This window comes from Trachemys scripta, chromosome 4, assembly GCF_013100865.1.
Source record: "Trachemys scripta elegans isolate TJP31775 chromosome 4, CAS_Tse_1.0, whole genome shotgun sequence".
Taxonomy (NCBI): domain Eukaryota; kingdom Metazoa; phylum Chordata; order Testudines; family Emydidae; genus Trachemys; species Trachemys scripta.
The window spans coordinates 6,439,396-6,455,198 of NC_048301.1; the positions used below are offsets into that span (position 1 = coordinate 6,439,396).

Consider the following 15,803-nt stretch of genomic DNA (forward strand, 5'->3'; position numbering starts at 1 on the left):
GGCTGCCCGGCAAACCGTGAAGCCGGTAGCCTCGGGCACTGGGTGGCTGGGAGTGGGAGTGGGAGGGAGGAGGGGGCGGAGTTAGGGCAGGGAAGGGGCGGAGTTGGGACGGGGCTAGGGGTGGGGAAATGGGCGGGGCCAGGGCCCGTGGAGGGTCCTCTTTTTTTATTTATTAGATATGGTAACCCTAGGTTGCACACAGATGTAAAATGTACTCCACAGGCGTGTCAATGTTGATGCAAGGGTCCAAGAGAGCTCTCCTATCCCTGCACAATGTTCTTTCAGACATATGCCTTAATTAACTTCTCACAAACAATAAAACTTGTAATTATCTACTATATGATCTAACCATGAACTAATACAGCATGTCTAACATTACTGAGAAAATGGGATGTATTACCATTCTCTGTAACCAGTCCACAGGCCAAAGTTTAATTCACTTCCCAGTATGGTAAATTATAATCTTAAATAAGAACAGTCATAAAGAGGACATTAATGTTAAAGTCCCAACACACATCATAATCAAGTTTGTTTGACCTTGGGCTTTTGGTACAGAGGATTGTGTCCTTCAGTGATGAAAGAGTACCAGATAGTGTAGTAATGAAAAAAGTATCTTTGGAAAAAGTTAAATATTTTTCCAGCACCACTACATCCCATGAACACTGGGCTCAATCAAAGATTTAAGAGTAAGGGGATTATTCCATTTACAGGTGATACTATATACAGACCACAAAAGAAAGAGGGAGCACAATTCCATATATAATCTTATTCCTAGTATGTTACGGAATAAACCTAATGCCAATATCTAAAGGGAGGTCAGGCTTTAGGATTTTAAGTATTCAGTAACTTTCCCCCCAAAGATGATGATTTTAGAGCACAACCACCAATGATAAAAGTATATATCCCTCTGAGCATAGCCTCCCCAGCACTCTGAGGAATACCTGATGTTTCTTTTACTTAACCTGGAGGAAGTTAAATACATTTCAGTTAGTACTTTAACCAACATTTCTCTAATTAAACAAAATAAGGCACTTTTGCCCCAAAAGCTGAAGGTGGTTGATCTGCCTAAATTAACTGCCTCTCTGAATCTGCTTCCCATTTCTGAATATAGTTTAAACTACTGTTACAAAATAGATTATTGAAGGCAGAATATATTCTTGGTTCACCCAGCAAGATTAAAACCTGCTTTCTATTTCTGTTAAGAATTAAGTATTTCATTTTATAGGCTGAATGTCAAGAGGCAAGCTAGCCCTTTAAGAGGGGAGTCAGGATTTACGTATAGCCATGTTCTTGGTTCAGCTTAGGACCACAACATTCTGGAGAATGTAATCCAGTGTGAACACAGGAGATGTAGACTGGAATACAAGTAACAGTGGGAGAGATCTGGATCTGCTGTTGGGTAAATCTAGGCAAACAGCCTGGGAGGGGATTTTGGAGAGGCCTTGAGGGACAGTACCTTAAATCAGAGCCCTGTGTGGGAATATTTGTTAATCCCACTCCCGTCCCACAATACCCTCTCTCACCAACTCCTTTCACCAGCAACTTCTCCCACAGTGATATAAAGTGGCTTTCATGTAGGCATACAAAATTAGAAGTCAAGTTTCAAAAACTTGTCCCTTTATATACTGAGTAAAAAAAAAAAATTAAAAAAAGTATCAGAATCTCTGAAAGGGTCATACAATATTTTGCAATCCTCAGATTTTGGCAAGAAATTTTCCATACTCTAGGCCCTCAACCCAGTGAATATACTGAAGATACCAGTCAGCTTTACAAAATGGGCATCTCACAATGTGTGTTCCAAGTTGTAAAGGATTTCATGGTACTAGAACATAGGCCTGGTCTACACTAACCCCCCAATTCGAACTAAGGTATGCAACTTCAGCTATGTGAATAACGTAGCTGAAGTCGACGTACCTTAGTTCGAACTTACCGCAGTCCAGACGCGGCAGGCAGGCTCCCCCATCGACTCCACGTACTCCTCGCGCCGAGCAGGATTACCGGAGTCGACGGGGAGCACTTCTGGGTTCGATTTATCGCGTCCAGACAAGTATAGACAAGCCCATAGTGAAGTTGAACCCAAAATTCCACAATTGAAGAATTAGTCCAGGATTCCATTTTCTTGAGTCCTTATACAAGGAAAGTTTGTTTTAAGTGCTCCATGTGCAGGGAAGTCCAGTTCTTTATCATGGAAATCCCTGTGAATGCTCTTCACTATTGAAGAAAAACAGTTTTGAGTATTTCATATGTTGGAGATAGACATTTCTAGATGACTACTGAGAAAAAGTCATGTGGAATGTTCATGGCCCAGGGAATAAGGAAAAAATTAAGTGAGGAATCACATCTAGATTGCTCACATGACATTACAGGAGCTCTAATTCAAGATGGCAATCAATGGCTTTTTAAAATTTAAAGCTGCTTTTTATGTTAATCTGCTTGTTTTAGCAGTTTTCTTTCAATAGTTATAGTAGTATATAGCTATCTTGTAATTGGTTGTGTATATCAGTGAGACTCAACCTTTCCAGACTACTGTACCCCTTTGAGGAATCTGATTTGTCTTAAGTACCCCCACGTTTCACCTCACTTAAAAACTACTTGCTTACAAAATCAGACATAAAAATAGAAAAGTGTCACGGTACCCTATTACTGAAAAATTGCTTACTTTCTTATTTTTACTATACAATTATAAAATAAATCAATTTGAATATAAATATTGTACTTACATTTCAGTGTATAGCATATAGGACAGTATAAAGAAGTATATTGTCTGTATGAAATTTTAGTTTGTACTGACTTCACTAGGGCTTTTTATGTAGCCTGTTGTAAAACTAGGCAAATATCTAGACGAGTTGATGTACCCCCTGGAAGACCTCTGAGAGCCACTGGTGTATACTGTATTCACACACTTTCATTTCAAAATAATTGTATGTGTGTGCACATATATACATTACTTTTCATGTGAATTTAGTGCTTGTGGAAGATGATAGCTTGACAGCCCTAGAGATTAAAGCCAATTATTTAACCACAAAACAGGTATGTTAGACCAGGCTTCCCTCACACAGTTCTGCCTACCCACCTTCACTTTACTCAACACTAGGGATATGCAGAGCTATTGAAAAATCCTAAATGTGTATGCAGCTCTCTCTCTCTCTCTGAGTCCACCTCACTTTGAGCATTCCTTGGATTTTGGAAGGTGCCTTTAGGCATTCCGGGTTGCCTTTCCCAGATCTCGCTTCTCTAGCTCAGTTTTCTGTTCCTAGTTGTGGCGTCTCTGCTGCAAACTTCTCTTCGCTTTTTCAGGTCCACCGGTCAAAAGATTCACCCTTTGGGCATGTCTACACTTACCTCCAGAGCAATCGATCCATCAGGGGTCGATTTATCGCGTCTAATGAAGACATGATAAATTGACCGCTGAGCAATCTCCAGTTCACTCCGGTACTTCACTGGAGCGAGAGGCGCAGGCAGAGTCGATGGGGAAGCGTCAGCAGTCGACTTACCACAGTGAAGACAACACCATGATAAGTAGATCTAAGTACATCAACTTCAGCTACATTATTCACATAGCTGAAGTCACGTAACTTAGGCCTGGTCTACACTACGAGTTTAGGTCGAATTTAGCAGCATTAAATCAAATTAAGCCTGGACACATCCACACAAGTCGAAAAAAAGGCCCTTTAAGAGTCGTTAAAGGGCCCTTTAAACCGGTTACTTTACTCCACCTCCGACGAGGGGATTAGCGCTAAAAATCGGCCTTTGCGGGTCGGATTTGGGGTAGTGTGGACGGAATTTGACGTTATTGGCCTCCGGGAGCTATCCCACAGTGCTTCATTGTGATCACTCTGGACAGCGCTCTCAACTCAGATGCACTGACCAGGTAGACAGGAAAATCCCCGCGAACTTTTGAATTTCATTTTCTGTTTGCCGAGTGTGGAGAGCACAGGTGACCACGCAGAGTTCATCAGCACAGGTAACCATGATGGAGTCCCAGGATCGCAAAAGAGCTCCAGCATGGACCGAACGGGAGGTACAGGATCTGCTCGCCATATGGGGAGATGAATCAGTGCTAGCTGAACTCCGTAGCAGTAAACGAAATGGCAAAATATTAGAAAAAGTCTCAAAGGCCATGAAGGACAGAAGCCATAACAGGGACACACAGCAGTGCCGCGTGAAAATTAAGGAGCTAAGGCAAGCCTACCACAAAGCCAGAGAGGCAAACGGAAGGTCCAGGGCAGAGCTGCAAACATGCTGCTTCTACGCAGAGCTGCATGCCATGCTAGGGGGTGCAGCCACCACTACTCCAACCGTGTGCTTTGACTCCATCAATGGAGAATCACGCAACAGGGAAGCGGGTTCGGGGTACGAGGAAGATGATGATGAAGACAATGAAGATAGCTCACAGCAAGGAAGCGGAGAAACCGGTTTCCCCAACAGCCAGGATATGTTTATCACCCTGGATCTGGAACCAGTAACCCCCGAACTCACCCAAGGCGTGCTCCCAGACCCTGAGGGCACACAAGGGACCTCTGGTGAATGTAGGTTTGTAAATATTACACATGGTTTAAAAGCAAGCGTGTTTAATGATTAATTTGGCAATCGCGGCCAGTACAGCTACTGGAAAAGTCTGTTAACGTGTATGGGGATGGAGTGGAAATCCTCCAGGGACATCTCCAGAAAGCTCTCCTTCATGTACTCCCAAAGCCTTTGCAAAAGGTTTCTGGGGAGGGCTGCCTTATCCCGTCCGCCATGGTAGGACACTTTACCACGCCAGGCCAGTAGCACGTAGTCTGGAATCATTGCATAACAAAGCATGACAGCGTATGGTCCCGGTGTTTGCTGGCATGCAGACAACATCCATTCCTTATCTCTCTTTGTTATCCTCAGGAGAGTGATATCATTCATGGTCACCTGGTTGAGATGGGGTGATTTTATTAATGGGACATTCAGAGGTGCCCGTTCCTGCTCGGCTGAACAGAAATGTTCCCCGCTGTTAGCCACGCAGTAGGGGGAGAGGTGAAGTGATCATCCCAAAGAATTGTGTGTGTGTGTGGGGTAGTTGGGTTTGTGCTGCATGTTAACCCGGAAACCGCAGCCCCTCCTTTTACATTGCAAACCATTTTAAATGGCCAACCCAACGAGTGTTTGGTATGGGAAATGAGGGCGCTACTGTTTGAAACCATTCCCACATGTTAAGAAGGTTAAAAAAGCCAAAAGACTGTGGCTTACCATGGCTGCCTGCAAGCCGAAATCTGTTGCCTGGCACTGCATGACTGATCTCTCACACCAAACCCGCAGGCCCTCAATATAAGAGGAAAAATGCAACCTTGTAACGAAAGTACATGTGCTGTGTAATGTGAATAGCAAAATTTAATGTGAAAGAGAGTGTACCCATTGTTCTCTAAAATGTGTCTTTTTTAACCACCTCTCCCTTCTCCTCCACCAGCTGCAAATGTTTCTTCTTCACAGAGGCTAGTGAAGATTAGAAGGAGAAAACGGCAGACTCGCGATGATATGTTCTCGGAGCTCCAGATGTCCTCCCACACTGACAGAGCACAGCAGAATGCGTGGAGGCAGTCAATGTCAGAGTGCAAAAAAGCACAATATGAACGAGAGGAGAGGTGGCAGGCTGAATCGCAGGCTGAAGAGAGCAAATGGTGGGCTGAAGAAGATAAGTGGAGTCAGCTTGCTGACAGAAGGCAAGAGTCGATGCTCTGGCTGCTGGAGCATCAAATTGATATGCTTCAGCGTACGGTTAAGCTACAGGAAAGGCAGCAGGAGCAGAGACCGCCGCTACAGCCCCTGTGTAACCAACAGCCCTCCTCCCCAAGTTCCATAGCCTCCTCACCCAGACGCCCAAGAACACGGTGCGGGGGCCTCTGACCACCCAGTCACTCCACCCCAGATGATTGCCCGAGCATCAGAAGGCTGGCCTTCAATAAGTGTTAAAGTTTTAAAGTTTTAAACTGCAGTGTGTCCTTTTCCTTCCCTGCTCCCCCACCCCTCCAGGGCTACCTTGGCAGTTATCCCCCTAATTGCGTGATGAATTAATAAAGAATGCATGAATGTGAAGTAACAATGACTTTATTGCCTCTGCAAGCGGTGCTCGAAGGGGGGAGGGGAGGGTGGGGTGGTTAGTTTACAGGGAAGTAGAGTGAACCGGGAGGGGCCCGCGGAGGGTTCATCAAGGAGAAACAAACAGAAGTTTCACACCGTAGCCTGGCCAGTCACAAAACTCGTTTTCAAAGCTTCTCTGATGCGCACCGTGCCCTGCTGTATTCTTCTAACCGCCCTGGTGTCTGGCTGCGCGTAATCAGCGGCCAGGTGATTTGCCTCAACCTCCCACCCCGCCATAAATGTTTCCCCCTTACTCTCACAGATATTGTGGAGCGCACAGCAAGCAGCAATAACAATTGAAATATTGGCTTCGCTGAGGTCTATCCGAGTCAGTAAATTGCGCCAGCGCGCTTTTAAACATCCAAATGCACATTCCACCACCATTCGGCACTTGCTCAGCCTATAGTTGAACAGGTCCTGACTACTGTCCAGGCTGCCTGTGTACGGCTTCATGAGCCATGTCATTAAGGGGTAGGCTGGGTCCCCAAGGATAACGATAGGCATTTCAACATCCCCAACGGTTATTTTCTGGTCCGGAAAGGAAGTCCCTTCCTCCAGCTTTTGAAACAGACCAGAGTTCCTGAAGACGCGAGCATCATGTACCTTTCCTGGCCATCCCACGTTGATGTTAGTGAAACGTCCCTTGTGATCCACCAGGGCTTGCAGCAACATTGAAAAAGTACCCCTTGCGGTTTATGTACTCGGTGGCTTTGTGCTCCGGTGACAAGATAGGGATATGGGTTCTGTCTATCGCCCCACCACAGTTTGGGAATCCCATTGCAGCAAAGCCATCCACTATGACCTGCACGTTTCCCAGAGTCACTACCCTTGGTATCAGCAAATCTTTGATTGCGTTGGCTACTTGGATCACAGCAGCCCCCACAGTAGATTTGCCCACTCCAAATTGATTCCTGACTGACCGGTAGCTGTCTGGCGTTGCAAGCTTCCACAGGGCTATCGCCACTCGCTTCTCAACTGTGAGGGCTGCTCTCATCCTGGTATTCTGGCGCTTCAGGGCAGGGGAAAGCAAGTCACAAAGTTCCATGAAAGTGCCCTTACGCATGCGAAAGTTTCGCAGCCACTGGGAATCGTCCCACACCTCCAACACGATGCGGTCCCACCAGTCTGTGCTTGTTTCCCGGGCCCAAAATCGGCGTTCCACACCATGAACCTGCCCCAGTAACACCATGATTTGCACATTGCTGGGGCCTGTACTTTGTGAGAGGTCTATGTCCATGTCAATTTCCTCATCACTCTCGTCACCACGCTGCAATCGCCTCCTCGCCTGGTTTTGCTTTGGCATGTTCTGGCTCTGCATATACTCTAGGACAATGCACATGGTGTTCATAGTGCTCATAATTGCCACGGTGATCTGAGCGGGCTCCATGATCCCAGTGCTATGGGGTCTGGGCTGAAAAAAGGCGCGAAACTATTGTCTGACGGAGGGAGGGAGGGGCGAGTGACGACATGGCTTACAGATACAGGGAATTAAAATCAACAAAGGTGGCTGTGCATCAGGGAGAAACACAAACAACTGTCACACAGAATGGCTCCCCAAAAGATTGAACTCAAAACCCTGGGTTTAGCAGGCCGTTGATTTCACGGAGGGAGGGGGAAGCAAATGAATACAGAACAAATCTGGTGCATCTATTTTTTACATCTTAAGCTGGCAGCAGACAGTGCAGCATGACTGATAGCCATCGGCATCTTCTGGGTGCTTGGCAGAAGATGCTGTACTACGACTGCTAACCATAATCGTCAAGAAGGTTCAATAGGACTGCCAGCAGGACTGAGTCTCCAGGAGACAAAACATGTCTGCCCAGGTGCCTCTGATCGAACTCACTGAGGAATACGACAATGATGGATACCAGTCGTAATACACCATCTACTGCCAAAAGGCAAGGAGCTGCTGCTGTATAGCAATGCAGCCCCACATCTGCCAGCACCCAGACAGCCGATGAAGGCTACCAGTCATACTGCACCGTCTACTGCCAAAAGGCAATTAGCTGCTGCTATGTAGAAATGCAGTACCACGTCTGCCGGCACCCAGATGACATATGGTGATGGTGAGCTGAGCTGAGCGGGCTCCATGCTTGCCGTGGTATGTTGTCTGCACACGTAACCCAGGTAAAAAGGCGTGAATCGATTGTCTGCCGTTGCTCTGACGGAGGGGGAGGGGCCTGACGACATGTACCCAGACCCCCCGCAACACTATTTTTGCATCATCAGGCATTGGGATCTCAACCCAGAATTCCAATGGGCGGCGGAGACTGCGGGAACTGTGGGATAGCTACCCACAGTGCAACGCTCCGGAAGTCGACGCTAGCCTCGGTACTGTGGACGCGGTCCGCCGACTTAATGCACTTAGAGCATTTTATGTGGGGACACACACAATCGACTGTATAAAACCGATGTCTATAAACCGGCTTCTATAAATTCAACCTAATTTCGTAGTGTAGACATTCCCTTAGATCGACCCCCCCCCCAGTGTAGACAAGGTCTTAGTTAGTTAGAGGGACCACCTCTGAGAACAAGAGTAGTTTTCACTCCACCCCATTCAAGCCATGTGGACATCTGCCCACCATGAATCAGAATAGGGCCATCAAATGTAGTGGTTCATTTTACATAGGCCACTGAACAGCTGTCAGATGGTAATGGACTTGGAAGCACTACCCACCTGGTTTAAACCTGAACTAGTGGCCTAGAAGTGAAAAGCTTTATAGTCCATTAACTATCCCCTGAGCCAATCATCTTTTTTAAAAACTAGATCAAGTTATGACCTTCCACAAAGCACATCTAAATTTAAGATTATTTCAGAAGCATTATATATTGGATGTGTCATTTTAAAAGTAATTACCTGCAGAGCCTTGCTGTTTAAGCCAAAGTACATCTTCCCCCAAAGTCCAGCACTCTCAGGAGATTTGGCTAGTCCTATTACAGCGTTGTTGGGGGAGACATTAATACCAGTCTCTGGGGGGGTCAGCTTGTTTTCAAGAGGAAACTGTAAGAGGAAGAAGTAGGAAGCAGCATCCTTGGAACAGAAACCGAGTCTATAGTGATTTGTGCCGACTTCCCCCTTCAAACTCTCTGGCTGGATGTTTGGCACCTGCAAGAGCAGGGTCAGAGATTCTTCGTCTTGGGTGCACTGGAAGGGGGGACAAACCGGAGCGGCCAAGCTGCTGGGGGCCGCAGGAAGGTGTGGGTAGCCGCTGCAGCTAAGGCACTCGGTGGGCACGGCAGGGCGCAGGCTGGTGCTGGGACAGGTGGGAAGCTCTGTGCCGTTACTGGGTGCCAGTAACACCTCGCTGCTGCTGGTGGTGCACGAGGTAAGATCCATGCTGCCGGGGCACACCGCGCTCACGGGAGGAGTCAGGCTGCTGGGGGCCCGGCCGCTACCGCCTGGCGCACACGCTTGCTCAGTTGGAGGCAGCCCGAGCTCCTCCTCCTCCCCCCCGGCTGCAGGGCCAGCCTCTTCCCGCTGCTCCCGGCCCGTACCAAGGCCTCCTGAGGAAGGCGGGCCGACTTCGGGCTCCTCTGGGCTCACTCCGCTGGGCTCAGCAGGGGCCGCCAGGCTCGGGCCGGGCGGGGGCAGGACGGGCAGCGTGACCAGCAGCTGCCGCTTGGCCTTGTTGAAGGTGGCCTGGCCGCGGGTCTCATCCACCGCGTAGGGCAGGCGGAGGCGGAGGCGGTAGGCGGGGCGCTGCGAGTCCAGGCGCAGCTCCCGCCCCCGGATCTCCAAGGCGGCCTGGCCGGCGGAGCTCAGCAGCGGCAGCTCGATGGTCACCACCAGCTCCCGGGGCACCGGGCTGGGCGCCGAGTCCCGGCAGCAGCGGTAGTCCTGCAGCTCCACGTACGAGCGGTGCCGCAGGCTCCAGCGGGGCGTGGTGGGGGCCGGGGGCCGAGCCCCTTCCCCCGCCGGGGGGCCGGGCGCCGGCTGGTGCTGGGCGCTGCTCCCGGGGTAGGAGTAGGGGGACGGGAAGCGGGGCAGCGGGGAGTCGGGCTCCTCGGCCCGCGGCGGGGCGCCCCCGGGCAGCGGGGTGCGGATGACGGAGGCCTGCGGGACCCCCTTGTAGGCGGTGCCCCGCAGCGGGACGGCGTTGGCCCGGTCCAGCCGCACCCCGAAGCGGCTCTGCACCGCCTCCAGCGCCGTGTCGCTCACCATGCGCCTGAAGCGGGCGCTGCGGGCGGCCAGGCGCAGCGTCTCCGGGTGGAAGACCACGTCGTAGAGCAGGCGCCGGCGGCCGGCGCGGCCCAGCTCCTCGCGGCCGGGGGCCAGGCTGTAGGGCAGGGCCCAGCGGTGGCCGCGGGGCTCGGCGCGGGCCTGGGGCCGGCCCAGCAGCGGGTTGCTGCAGACGTTGAGGTAGCAGCGCTGGGCGCCCCCCTGGCTGGTCCGCAGCACGTAGCCCGGCGCCGGGTGCACGAAGCGCACCTCCACCCCGCGCTCCCGCTCCAGCGCGGTCACCTCCTCCTCGTACCGCCGCCGCTGCTCCGGGTCGGCCAGCTCCGCCGCGTACTCCGCCAGCAGCGCCCGGAACCGCTCGTCGCGGAAGGCGCCCTTCAGCCGCTCCACCTCCTCGGCCGTGAGCTGCAGCTCCTCCAGGCCGGAGCGCCCCGCGGCCGCCATCGCTACCGCCGCTGCCCGCTCACCCCGGCCGGTGTGTGCCGGACCCGCGCTGGTTGGTCTCCGTGGAAACAGCGCCAAACAAAATGGCGGCCCCTCCGCTCTGCCTGCTCCCGCCTCTAGGGGGCGCCCTGGCGCCAGGCAGGTGCCTGGGTTCTAGTCCACCCTGAGACCGCGGGGCGCCCTGATTTCCCTCGCCCCCCTCAGCAGGCTGGCACAGGCCACCTTCCCCCCGCCAGGCAGAGGTGCAGCCAGGGCATTGGTTAGGGGGGAAGATGCCTCCTAACTTTATCTTGCTGCCCCCTCAGTGCGGCTGCAGGACTCATTCATTGGCTGACCGGTGTGGCCCTCCCCTTCCTATCCAAGAGCAGCTGGGGCCCTGGTTGTATCACTTAAAGACCTCCTGAATGAGTTCATAGAATATCAGGGTTGGAAGGGACCTCAGGAGGTATCTAGTCCAACCCCCTGCTCAAAGCAGGACAAATCCCCAACTAAATCATCCCAGCCAGGGCTTTGTCAAGCCGGGCCTTAAAAACTTCTAAGGATGGAGATTCCACCATCTCCCTAGGGAACCCATTCCAGTGCTTCACCACCCTCCTAGTGAAATAGTGTTTCCTAAGATCCAACCTAAACCTCTCCCACTGCAACTTGAGACCATTACTCCTTGTTCTGTCATCTGCCACCACTGAGAACAGCTGAGCTCCATCCTCTTTGGAACCCCCCTTCAGATAGTTGAAGGCTGCTATCAAATCCCCCCTCACTCTTCTCTTCTGCAGACTAAACAAGCCCAGCTCCTCAGCCTCCCCTCATAAATCATGTGCCCCAGCCCCGATCATTTTCATTGCCCTCCACTGGACTTTCTCCAATTTGTCCACATCCTTTCTGTAGTGGGGGCCCCAAAACAGGGCGCAATACTTCAGGTGTGGCCTCCCCATGCCAAATAGAGGGGAATAATCACTTCCCTCGATCTGCTGGCAATGCTCCTACTAATGCAGCCCAATATGCCATTAGCCTTCTTGGCAACAAGGGCACACTGCTGACTCATCCAGCTTCTTAATCCCCTGGGTTCTTTTCTGCAGAACTGCTGCTTAGCCAGTTGGTTCCCAGCCTGTAGCGGTCGTCTTACCACCAGCTGGAAATCTCTCCCAGGATAGCAAAGAATTTTTGAAGGTAGCAATACATTCTCCCCCAGCTCCCGCAGAGACATCTAGCTTAAAGCCCCTGTGTCATGTTAACCTTCAGAGTCTCTTTAAACTTCTATTTTTTTTTTTAAAGGTCAAAGCTTTCAGTTAAGGTGTGAAGTCTCCCACTGAGGCTCTTTAAAATAATATGGTTAAATAAGTAACAAGATTAAAAACCACTGTGGGTAAGAGCTATTCAGGTTTACACAAAGAGGAGGAGAAAAGTCTAGCCTTTTTTAAGAAACATTTCTTCAAATGATTTTTTTAAAAAGCTGTTTCCCATTGGAAGGGAAATTTTGAGTGAAAATAGCTTGTTAAAGTGACTGAGACTTAGAAAGAAGCACCTCTCAGACATGGAAGGTTTGTCTCATGATGCACAAACTTCAGGTATCCACAGCACATTAAGCATATTGATTACTGCCCAGCTTTCTACTGGAAACAACCTTGTTACTTCATTTAAGTTATTTATAACTTTTTTTATTTTTAGCCTCCAACTTTAAACTTGGATCTAGCTTTAATAATTATAGGGTTAATTTCTTTTTTATATGTTGAGCAACATAAGAAGGGTTATACTGGGCCAGATCAATGATCCATCTAACCCAGTATCCTGTCTTCTGCCAGTGGCCAGAGCCAAATGATTCAGAATAGGGCAATTTATTGAGTGATCAACCCTCTGTTATCCAGTCCCAGTGTACAGCTGTCACACATTTAGGGACACCCAGAGTATAGGACTGCTACCTTTGACTATCTTGGCTAATAGTCATTGATGGACCTATCCTTAATCCAAGTCTTTTTTAAACCCAGTTATACTTCTGGCTTTCACAACATTCCACGGCAACAAGTTCCACAGGTTGATTATGCATTGCATGTATTCCTTATGTTTGTTTTAAACTTGCAGCCTAATTTCATTAGACCCTGGTTCTTGTGTTCTGTAAAGAGATATAGAATACTTCCCTATTTACTTTCTCAACATCATTCATCATTTTATAGACTTCTGTTATATCTCTTATCTTCTCTAAACTGAACAGTCCTATGCTTTTTAATCTCTCCTCCTGTGGAAGCTGTTCCATACCCCTAAATCATTTTCTTTGCCTTTCTCTGTATCTTTTCCAATTCTGATATCTTTTTGGGAGAGGTAGACCAGAACTGCATGTCGTAATCAAGATGTGGGTGGATCTTGGATTTATATAGTGCAATTATGATATTTGCTATCTATCCCTTTCCTAATGGTTCCTAACATTGTGCTAGTTTTTTTTTTTTTTTTTTTTTTTTTTTTTGACTGCTGCTCCACATTGAGTGGATGTTTTCAGAGAACTAGCCACAATGACTCCAAGATCCCTTCCTTGAGTGGTAACAGCTCATTTAGAACCTATCATTTTGTATGTATAGTTAGGATGTTTTTCAATGTGTATTACTTTCCATGTATCAACATTGAATTTCATGTCTTTTGGCCGCCCAGCCACTCAGTTGTATGAGATCGCTATGTAACTTTTTAGTTAGCTTTGGACTTGAGTATCTTGAGTAATTTTTTATCAACTGCAGACTTGCCACCTTACTGTTTACCTCTTTGTCCAGATAATTTATTAATATGTTTAACTTAACAGGTCCCAGTACAGATTTGAGGGATCCCATTGTTTACCACATTCCATTATGAAAACTGACCATTCCTATCCTTCGCTTCCTATCTTTCAGCCAGTTATTGATCCAAGAGAGAACCTTCCCTCTTATCCCATGACTGCTTACTTTGCTTAAGAGCCTTTGGTGTGGAACTTTGTCAAATGCTTTCTGAAGGTCCAAGCACCCTATATCAACTGCTTCACTCTTGTCCACATGGTTGTTGACACTCTCAAAGAATTCTAATAGATTGGTGAGGCATGAGTTCCCTTTACAAAAGCCATGTTGATCCTTCCCCAACATATCGTATCCATCTTTGGGTCTGATACTTCTGTTCTTTACGATTGTGTGAACCACTTTGCCTGGTACAGCAGGTAGGCGTACCAGCCTGTAATTGCCAAGATCGCCTCTGGAGCTTTTTCTTAAAAACGGTGTCACGTGACATTAGCTATCCTCTAGTCATCTGGTACTGAGGTGGATTTAAACAAACAGTTACAGACCGTTAGTAGTTCTGCAGTTTCATATTTGAGTTCCTTCAGAACTCAGGTGAATACCATCTGGTCCTGGTTACTTATTACTGTTTAAATTATCCATTTGTTCCAAAATCTCCTCAATCCGGGACATGTCCTCAGATTTGTAACCTTAAAAAAAAAAAAAGTTCATGTGTGGGAATCTCCCTCACATCCTCTGCAGTAAAGACCAGTGCAAATAATTCATTTAGCTTCTTGGCAACAGCCTTGTCTTGGTTGAGTGCTTCTTTGGCACCTTGATCATCCAGGTGCCCCACTGATGGGCAGGCTTCCTGCTTCTCATGTACTTACAATTTTTTTGCTCGCTTCAAATTCTTTTTTGGCCTCCATCATATTACCTTTACACTTGACTTGCCAGAGTTTGGGCTCCTTTCTATTCTCCTCAGTAGGATTTGACTTCCAATTTTTAAAGGATGCATTTTTGTCTCTGTCTGCCTCTTTATGTGGTCTAGCTATGGCATTTTTTTGGCCCTCTTACTGATTTGTTTGGTTTTTTTAATTTGAGGTATACATTCAGTCCGAGGGCAATTCTACACTAGAAACGCTACATTGGTGCAGCTGCACTGGGTCTGGTGAAGACTGTCTATGCCAGCAGGAGAGCACTCTTCCATCAGCATAATTACTTCACCTCCGTGAGAGGCAGAAGCTGTGTCGGTGGGAGAGTGTCTTCCGCCGACATAGTACCAGTGTGGACAGCACTTGGGTTGCTGTAACTTGCATTGCACGGGAGGGGGTGTCTTTTCCTAGGCAACATTAGTTAGATCAGCTTAAGCAGTAGTGTAGTCCTGCCCCAAGCCTCTGTTTTGGTGTTGCCTGCAAGTTTCATGGAAACTATTTAACACGTCACTCTTGTGACTATTTCTTTTAATTTCCATTTAACCAGCTCTCATTTTTTGGTAATTCGCCTTTTTGAAGCTAAATGCTATTGTGGTGGCTTTCTTTGGTATTCCTCCTCTCCCCCCCCCCCCCCCCCAAGGATGTTAAATTTAATTACATTATAGTTGCTATTACTGAGTGATTCAGCTATATTCACCTCTTGGGCCAGATCCTGTGCTCCACTTAGGACTAAATCAAGAATTGCCTCTCTCATTGCGGGTTCCAGGATTAGCTGCTCCAAGAAGCAGTCCTTAATGGTGTCCACATATTTTATCACTGCATCCCATCCCGAGGTATGTTTTTGTAGCCTCTACTCTCCCTGAGCATTTCACAGTCACTGTCACCATCCTGGTCATGTGGTATTCCTACTACTATACTCTGACTATTCAAGCAGGGAACTTCTGTCCATAGAGATTCTATTGTACTGTTTGATTCATCTAAGATTTTTACTATATGTGACTATGCCTTCTTTCACATACTGTGCCACTTACCCACCAACGCAACCTACTCTATCATTTGTCTTTTGTACCCTGTATAAGCATGTTCCACTGAGTTTCTGTGATGCCTGTTGTATGAACATCCTCCTTTAATACCAAACACTTAAGTTCAGCCATCTCAGCATTTAGACTTCTAGCATTTGTATACAAGCACATATAAAATGTGTCAGTATTTAGTTGTCTGCATTCATGTGATGTAATTGAATGGGACTCTTTCGTTTGACTGTTTCTGCCTCTCCTCTTTACTAGGATATAGGGAGGATTTATTACTCTAAGACAGTGGTTCTCAACCAGGGATATGTGTACCTCTGGGGGTACTCAGAGGTCTTTCAGGGGGTACTCAACTCATCTAGATGAGTGTTTCTCAACATAGGGG

The 15,803-nt window shown here is 48.1% G+C and overlaps 1 protein-coding gene across 1 annotated transcript in view; it reads right to left on the minus strand.

Moving 5' to 3' along the window:
- Window positions 1-10,736, minus strand: part of DNAAF2 (dynein axonemal assembly factor 2) — a 22,880-nt gene extending 12,144 nt beyond the window's left edge. Inside the window, exon 1 of the mRNA XM_034768446.1 lies at window positions 8,966-10,736. Coding sequence (XP_034624337.1) covers window positions 8,966-10,732 — 1,767 coding nt within the window. The 5' untranslated portion in view covers window positions 10,733-10,736. The remainder of the gene's footprint in view (window positions 1-8,965) is intronic.
- Window positions 10,737-15,803: the final 5,067 nt, after the last annotated feature.